The 9,292-nt window shown below is 37.2% G+C and overlaps 1 protein-coding gene across 1 annotated transcript; it reads left to right on the top strand.

Moving 5' to 3' along the window:
• The first annotated feature begins 3,132 nt into the window (after positions 1-3,132).
• LOC133706854 (cyclin-dependent protein kinase inhibitor SMR6) lies at positions 3,133-4,063 on the top strand. The gene has a single exon (XM_062132410.1). The coding sequence runs from the start codon at positions 3,486-3,488 to the stop codon at positions 3,819-3,821; it is 336 nt and encodes a 111-aa protein (XP_061988394.1). The 5' UTR covers positions 3,133-3,485; the 3' UTR covers positions 3,822-4,063.
• The last annotated feature ends 5,229 nt before the right edge of the window (positions 4,064-9,292 follow it).

Here is a 9,292-nt window from a genome sequence, read left to right as displayed (position 1 = left end):
ATAAAGCATCGTTGGGATGGCTCGCCGCCCTTATTTGGATAAGCAAAGGTGATGGGAACTTGGTTGTCTTCTCTTTAAATAATTGCATATAAGAAAAATAAAAGTGGGTTTTATTTCTTTTTGTTGAAATTTGAGGGTCAGAATATGTGTGCTCCATGCTTCATTTCTTGCTTCAAAAATCAAAATGCTTTGAAATTTATAATAGACGTCCTATGTTTTTGGCAGAGAGTAGTGACTGACTGACTCTAGTATGAGAACTAGGTTTGAAACCGAGGATGTATGATGTACAACCCAAGTTTCGTGTAGCTTATTACAACTATGATAGAAACACTTACAGTCTTAATACATTGAACAACCGTTTAGAAAACCCAATGACTCTTATCTTCATTTCTTGCTTCAAAATTCTATACAAGAATTCAGTTTTGTTGTAGTGCTTTAAGGGGTATGTTGTTGGCCGGAGTAGTTTGAAAACTAGGTTTGTGCCGGAGGATGTATGACTTAGAATCTAGGTTTGATTTAGCTTATTACATCTCTGAGAAAAACATTACAATCGTAATACACTAACAACAACCCTATAAAGACTCGGTGTTTTCTATATGTTTATTTTTCTAATCAGATAAGTTAACATATAATAAGAGAAATAGACATATAATTGTATATTATTTACAGTAAGAAATTATTATTTAGAAAACACAAATTGCTTGACATTAGATAAGCAAACTATGATCAACGCCATCAAAGACAAAGGTAGAAATCTTTTTTCATATTGAGGTGGATAAAAAAGAAAAGAAAAGGGAATTTGTCCTTGCTAAAATCTTTCTTTGCTTTGCTTAATATTCCCTTAATTTTGGTTATATGTAGAGTGGGCTACAACCTTCAGCCCCGGAAGGGCAAACCCCAAATGGTCCATACTCCATCCTAACCCGGCCCAAATGATTGTACGGCTACCATTCTCCTAACGGTGCTGAACGAACGGTTGGATGATGTGGAACAGCACCGTCAAAGTTGGCTGTACTTGTTAAAGAAATAGAAGGGCCCCACTGAGTCTGTGGTCTGCGACTAGCGAACGGTCCAGTGGAGCCGTTACGTGGAAACGCACATGATTTGACTGCCAGAGGGGATCCAAGACTCGTAGTTGAGGACTGTACTTACGTGGCACTGTGTCAGATTCTATTTTGGACCTGGTTTCCCATTGGGTGGCTGGCTGACGTGGCCTCAGCCGTCCATTTTTGGCCCCACTCAATTTTCTCGCCTAATTTCATTAATATCAAAATATTCTTTTTTTTTTTTTTTTTTTGGGCGTGAAACTGATATTCATAAAGCTAAAATGCATATGGAGGCCCAAACAAAGCCAAGGGCAGACAACAAACCCCTCAAAGTCAGAAATTTATAAGAATTAAGACATGAGTAGGATAATAACTAAAAAAACCAAATTAAAACTTAAAAGCCCAAGCAGCCTAAAAAAACCCAAGCCCTAATCAAAGCTTCTTCTTCCTCTCCACTTTGCAACCGCCATAGCAGATTCGTCACCGGAGCTCCGACGGAAATCGCAAGCAAGGATTGGTAACCAAGGGTGGTCTGCAGAGGTGAGGATACGGACAGAGCCGCCATACATTCTCCAGTTGACCGATTACGAAAAGATCTCGCATAAAAGGATAACAACAACCAAACCAAAATAGATCTTAGCAAAGAAACCTGAGATCTGAAGAGGTGGTTGCAGAGGTGTACGAAATCTTCCATGGCAGGACAAGGTAGACAAGAAGAAGGAGATTTGTTCACGGTTTGGGAATCTTGAGGAGCAAAGGAAGAACAAAAACTGAGAATGACCATGAGAACAAATCTGTCCAGATCTAGATCTAAAAACAAATTTGATCTGTGAGGGCTGAAACTCAGATGCAAAAGAAGAGGAAAAACAATGAAATCAAGTCACCACTTGGGTGAGGAATCACCACACAGGATGAGGAGTCACCACAGGGGATGAGGAGTCACCAGATGGGTGAGGGAATCAAAGAAGAAAGGTTTGCTGTAGAGATGAGAGAGCTTGGGGCTCTCTCTAGAGAGAAGCAGGAGCTTCTCTCTCTAACGGGAACAGTGCACTTTACATTTTATATCAAAATATTCATGAAATTAGGAACAATGAGCAATTGCTTTCCCACAAAAAAAAAAAAATCCCTCTAGTTTCAACCCCTTTTTCTTATTTTTAATGTTTTGTTTATGGATGACAAGTTGACAACGGAGGGTCGAGTTTGGGATCGTAATTTTCCAACTTGATAAAAAGATACGTGATATATAGATGTTATGGAATTGATACCTCCGTACTAAGTATTTTTTTCAAATTTTTGGAAGCATTATATAGGTGGTCTTTGGCTCTTTGCTAGTTGTATAGGATGGGTGGCATAGCTGAAGTAATCTCAAGTACATTATGACTCTAAATAGTAAATACATATTACAACGCATCAATGTGAGTTATTGAAAGAATTTCACAAAACTCTAATTATTAAAGTACTTAAATATTCTCAAGTACATTTGACAATAAATACTCATCAAAACGCATCAATCTCTGAGTCATTGAATGAATTTTAACAAAACTTTAGCTTTTGAAGTACTTAAGTATTCTAAAATACATTTTGAAATTAAATACAAATAGCGCATCAAGATGAGTTACTGACCGGACTTTAACAAGACTTTAGCTTCTCATTTTCGACGAAATAAATAACCATTGAACTAAACCCTTTTGCAATACTTGTTTGTTTTTAAAAAAAAAAAAAAAAAAAAATTGGGCACCTTTTTAGCTAATTCTACAGCTCTGGGCCTTGGGCAGCTGAACTTCACACGACGACGTTTAAGTATGACGGTGATTGTGCCCTGACTGGCAGCATCAGAATTTAATAATATGCTCTGGATTCTGGAACAAGGGCACAATCGGCAAACCAAAACAAAACCAAGGGCGGGAAAAAGAGCCGTTAGCAATCAAACCCTCTTCTTTTGGCGCCAAAATTCCAATTCTCACTCGGTTTCACCTGCCCGAAATAATTCGGGCAGCTCTTTGGTCACACTAATTTCAACTTTAGCCAACACCAATATAAATATACCTCTCATTCCTCAAAGCAAAGCTCTTTCTCATTTATTTTCTCCCACCGTAAAGAAATTTCCTTCCTTTCCCCCACCATTAATTTTCAAAGCCCTTTGCTTTCTCACTTGCTTTCTTTCTTCTCAAACCGCCATTCTTTCCCTCTCTTTCTCTTTTCCCCCCCTAGCCGCCTCAAAACACCCAAAGACCCTTTCTTCTTATTCCTAATTCTCTCTGATTCTCATAGCCGCTTCTTGTTTTGTTCTGATTCTTGGAGGCGAAACTACCCGTCTTTTGTTTCATTCCGATTCCTTGTGTTTCTCTTTGGTTTTGTTCTGATTCCGAGCTCAAAACCCGCCTTTTTGGTCGAGAAAAGAGTGCTTCTTATTTGTTTTGGGTTGCCCTTTTTTAAGAAATGGGTTTTTCGAAGAAGTCACAAGTGCTGGACGGAGGGATAGAGTCCGAGGGAAAGAAGTGGGTGATTGCCGGAATCTCGGTCCGAGCCTCGCTGAAGCCGATAAAGACGAAGACGAGGAGAGCCAAGGAGAGCGAGGAGGGCAGCGAAGAAGAAGAGGCGGGTTCAACAACCCCAACGGCGAAAGAAGCCAGAATACCGGAGAAGTTTTCGTGCCCGGCGGCGCCGAGAAAGCGGCGACCGGCGTCGGTGTGCAACTTCAGTGGGGTGAGGGAGTACTTCATCCCACCGGATTTGGAGACGGTTTTCAAACTCCATGTGGAGAAAGCAAACTAAAACTTAAGCTTGAAATTAGGCCGCAAGGGAAAAAAAGAAAGGAAGTTAGAGCTGAGATTAGGAGGTTTTGTTGTGTTTTATCTATGTATTTTATCTTTCTATGTTAACTCTGTGTGTTCTCTTCTCTGTTATGAGTAGCAGCACAGAAAGAGAGAGAGAGAGGAGTTTGATGTTGTACAAAGATATGAATATTTTATGTAATGGGTATTCTAGTTTAGTGAAAGACTCAAGAGTTCATCATATTTTCCTTGACAGTTTTTAGTGGATGCTTTAGCTGTTTTGGTTGGAACTTGCAATGAAATTAATGCATTAGTAGTAGTAGGTACTACTACTTTTTTTTTTCCTTTTTGGGTTGAATACCATTACTGCTTGTTGTTTGTTGCTATGTTCATATTCATATTTATCAGTTTTATCAAGGAAGAAGTATATATTGTGTGTTTGGGTATTTCAGTGTTCTAGTTTAGTGAAAGCTCTGAAGAGTTCAAATGTTTTGGCAAAGTTCTTAGCTTTAATGGAAATCTCCCCTTGGTGTTTACTACTTTTTTCTTTTTTCTTTCTGTTTGGGTTGAATACCATTACTGCTTGTTGTGTGTTTGCTATGTTCATGTTCATAATTATCGGTTTTATTAAGGAAGAAGTATTCTGTGTGATGGGTATTCAGTGTTCTAGTTTAGTGAAAGCTCCGAAGAGTTCAAATATTTTTGACAAAGTTCTTACCTTTAATGGAAATCTCTGCTTGGTGTTTGTGTTGACTTTGTAATGAACTTAATGCATTAGTAGCAGTACTGCTTGTTGTTTGTCGTTATGTCCCTCTTTATAATTATCAGTGTTATTAGGGAAGAAGATCGATAAGCATGGACTGAAAGTCTGAAAGAGCTGAACTTTCTTATTTGCTTGATTCTGTCTTATAGAATTCAGATATCTTTGCCTGAGTTGAGAGCTTGAGTTTTACTTTTGGTGTAATGGAAAAGCACTATGGATACTATCTCTTTTAGTGTTGTTGGTTTATTTTGTGTTTTTCTGTCACTGTAGATTTTTTGGAGACTGTTAAAGATGGACTGGCAGAAGCAACTAAAGAAGTGAGAGATGTCCTTCCTCACTCTTATAAGTGTTGCCAGAGTGAGTACTCACTTTCATTTACTACTTCCTCTGCTCTCGACCTGCATCACTGATCAAGATTCTTTCTTTTGCTCTATAATTCTCTGCTACCCTTACAACTTTCTCTCTCTCTCCCATACACCAACGAATCATCAGGATTTGAGCAGAGATAGATATCTAGCTTCTAGACTAGAGTGCCTCTTGCCTCCAATTTCTCAGTCCTCACTTGGCCATCCTCTCTTCAAATCTCCATTCACAAATACGAGAAATTTTTAGATAGAACCGGTTGTATACAATAATGCATCTACCGCTTGTAGATCACTAAGATTATCGTATAAGTATATTTCATGCACCAATTAGTAAAGTTGGCCATTTCAAAAGGCAAATCTTTTTCATGGCTGAGGTATTAGGTAGTGCACGGATGCTTGTTCATGATTGATGATTGACTGTGACTAATATACGACAGTCTTATAAATTAGTTGCTGATCAAATTCAAGTACCCTTTTCTCCATGCTCTGCCAAAGCCCCTCTCTTTAATCTTCCTATCGACCCCACCCTACATGACCCACTTCACCAATCACCTGAAACTCTCTCAGTCTCTCTCTTACGGGCAAAGCCAAGTTCCCTGTAATGCTATGTTTGATTGTCAAAGGACAAAGCACTCATAAATACACCCAAGTTGTGATAGAGAGATTAGAATCCAATGTGGGGTTTGGAGACCTTGTTTGGTGTAGCTCCAAGTTAAAATGCTTTAGGGCACTTGGTGACAAAGACAACTTGGACATGGGGTGTTTTTGCTATGGAAATTTTATGTGCTTGTGGATAAGGTTTAGGCATGTTTATCATGCGCCAAACACACCCAATTGTTTAGGGTTTTGGCTATCTTTGCATAATGTTAAACAAAGGACTCTCTAGGGATTAGGATCCTTTAGGGTTTTGGGTTTGAAAGAAAGTGCAGAGCTAAAATTTTCAGGGCTGATTATTCTGTCAGATTGAGGTCATTTTTTTTTTTATTCGGATTTGGATAAGCAACACAGTGCCTTAGTGGTGTAGTGGTTAAGCTTTGGTGCCTCATGACGTCATGAAGTAGATCGATCATGCTTTGTGTTTTCTAATGGGAGGTTTTCTTTCGCATAGTTTTTGACTTCCTAGATTAGCTACTTGTTTCTTTTCATTTATTTTAACTAGATTTTATCAAGATACTAACCTTGCAAAAAATGGCATCAAGCAACTGCTTCTATTCCAATGTTTGTGCTTATATACTTAGCTTGATGTGCTTTTTGTTAATGTAGAGATATATAATATGTTTGTTTAGGTACTTGAAATACACCGAGGTCGGGGTAAATGGGTAATAGGTTTTAAGGAGTTAGTGAAGTGTAGAAGATAATGTGTTCACATTTTCTTTAATAATCGAGGGCAAGAACAATTGTTAAAGCAAGTTAAAGTATGAACTTTTTCACCTCGCTCTTAAATCCGGTACTATGCAAGAACTAGGGTATGAAGTTATCTAACTCACTCCCAATGATCGAACTAGCAACGTTGTGTGCTATAACTCTTGGCAAAACCGACTATTTATTCCCTACGAGATTGCTCTTAAGATTCTACATGTTCTGCACATCTTCATAACCATTTTACATGAAAGAAATAAAAGTACCATCAGAATTAATCGTTCATTTTCCCACTCCATCAAACTAACACAGTAAGCAAGCATTCATATCTTATAAATTACAAGAGTTGTTAAGCCAACTCAGTATTTTTTTATACTGTCGGTTACTCGGTTTCAATATTATCGATGAAACTGCTTGCAATTGACACTGGTCTCAATCTCACACACAGAAAACAATCCTTGTCGTTTCCCTTGGTATTCGATCCCTTTCAAACGATAACGGCAGATCTGAGATATATATAACCTGTTCACAGATTGGAATTAAATATATATGCTGGTTTCATTTTAACCAAGCAAGATCGAAAAAAAGAAACCTGATATGAAAGGGGCAATAGCTACTTGTTCTTGTCTCATTGAATGAGTACCCTTTTTAATTAACATGTCTAACAAGGATCTTTTGCATCATTCAAATCCAACTTAGGCACAATATTTCTTATAATTAATCATAGTCCAAATAAAGATAAGAGACAGATTGACCAAAAATAATTAAGTGTTCAACTTGTATTAGTTTTGGTTATTAAGTGATTTGAGCTAATGCTTAGCTAAGTAGGATATCTGGGAAGATAATCTAACATAAAGAAGAAGGTTACCATGTCATTAACCATGTGAGTACTGCTAACTAATTAAGTAGCACCCAATAATGTAGCACATAGTACGTGATATATATCTATTCCTGTTGTTTAAAGTTATATATAAATGATTTTGGTCCTTTAAAATTTGATTACTAATTAGCAAGTTGTTAGTCAAATTCAGATAAGCTAGCCAATTATGTAGTACGTACAAAGAAATGCACGGTAGTCGCACACTCTCTTTCATTATTCCGTCAATTGGAACACACTATAAAGATTATTTTGAACATGACAATTTGAATAGATTTGAGACCTTGCATAGTTTGATGTATTGAGAGGTGCCATTTGGGCAATCATAGAATGCAATGACATGTCGAAACATGATAAAGTTTGTTAATATTGTTTTTTTTTTTTTTCCTGAAATTCTCTTGTATTATAAGCTCGCTATTTGTAGAACGTGTTCCCATCGACTAAAAACCGAAATCTTGAACCTTGAAAAATCATGAAAAACTTTTGCGTTGTAATTTTAAGTTTTGGCAGCTCGAGAAGTGTTTAAAAATCATATTTGAATGTTGAAAAAATTTGGTGAGAAAATAATACTATGCGATTTTGGTTAAAAATCGTGTGTTATAGTGGACAATTTTTGGTAGATATCATGATCTTGAGAAAGTTTGTTTGTTTAATTATTTGTTTGTTTTTGTTTTTTTTTTATATTTTTGTTTTATAATGTTATGAAATCCACTTTCCACGAAATTGAGGCATGAAATGTGATTAGTTTATAGTTTTTCACATTGAGAATAAATAAACAATCTTGTATTTAATATTATAAATTACCAATTATGTACGGCTTAAATAACAGAAACATCAATACAATTGGGGCTAACAACTAAAATGATCTCATATATATATATATAACATGGAACGTACATCAATAGTTCAATATATCAAATACATAGTAACATTCATCAATTATTCATAACATCAAATCTGAATCAGTTTCGGAGCAAAATCTTGTTCCATCAATAAGAGTTGTTGAAGATCTTAACTATCCCTAGCATATACTAAATGAGGAGCTCAACTCCTCCCTCGGGTGGCGAGAGACATAACCAATTAGGGTTTGGGTTTAGGGGATATAATTGGAGGGGATAGCTAGGCATAGAGTTTAGGGTTTAAGGGAATAAAGGAATCCAATGGATGTGTTGAAAGGTGGTAGACACGTACACATGGGTCGCCCAAGGAATCCTAAGACTAAAATATATAATAACGTTATTAAAAATTCTTTTTCTCTCTCTCATATTCACAAAATTAAATTATTTATTAAATTTGCCCTCATCGGTCTTCGTTCCCGAACACAGGCCAACGTTTGGCCCTCACAAGCTGACTTTTGTTCTTAACGCGGTTTTGAGCCCTGCCCGAACTGCCCGGTGGTTTTGGCGGGAACACCCTCACCGCTTTGGGTTTTTTTGGATTTTTATTATTATTTTCGCGCCAGATATTTTGAGAAGCCCGCGAAAATCTGTGGGCCGTGGACGGCTCTGTTTATATGCTTCTTCTATGTTTCCCAATTCTCTCTTTTGGGCCGTATACGTCCAAATTAGAATGGGGACAATCTACACCGCTCGATTTGTTTCACCGGGCCCCACTGACTCCTGTTTCTGGCCGTTTATTCAAGGCGGCAGTGGGTCCTCCTTAATGCTATGATTTATTGATTTTTTTATTATTTTAAAAGAGGATGAATTATTGATTTTTTTTTTTTAAAATAGGATGAATTATTGATTTTATTATAGAGGAAAAAAATATATGGGATGCAAAACTAAATCAAACCTCGTACACATGATGTGACGATGTTTGTGAGATCTAGGATGTAATTTTGTAATACACTTGAGGGTATTAGAAGTTTTAAAATGATTTATGCTAAACTTTAGAAAAACCAATTGATGTATATTTTTCATGTAGCTAATTAGCTAACCACGTGGTGTGGTGTGTTGGTCGAGCTGCCTAGTCTGGAACCCCCAGGTCTAGAGTTCGAATCCCAACTCCATTCCGTGGCCAGCAGATTTGAGGGACCTAAGTTAGTTAAAACACTCAATGGTTCGTGCGTCTGCGGTGCAGTGATTAGTCTGGCTATGCTGAGATAC

This window comes from Rosa rugosa, chromosome 1 (genome assembly GCF_958449725.1).
Source record: "Rosa rugosa chromosome 1, drRosRugo1.1, whole genome shotgun sequence".
Lineage (NCBI taxonomy): Eukaryota > Viridiplantae > Streptophyta > Magnoliopsida > Rosales > Rosaceae > Rosa > Rosa rugosa.
This window is presented reverse-complemented; position numbering and strand designations above follow the sequence as displayed.

Excerpts from the sequence above, each read along its gene's own strand:
- LOC133706854 (XM_062132410.1), top strand. The coding sequence starts at position 3,486 with ATGGGTTTTTCGAAGAAGTCACAAGTGCTGGACGGAGGGATAGAGTCC.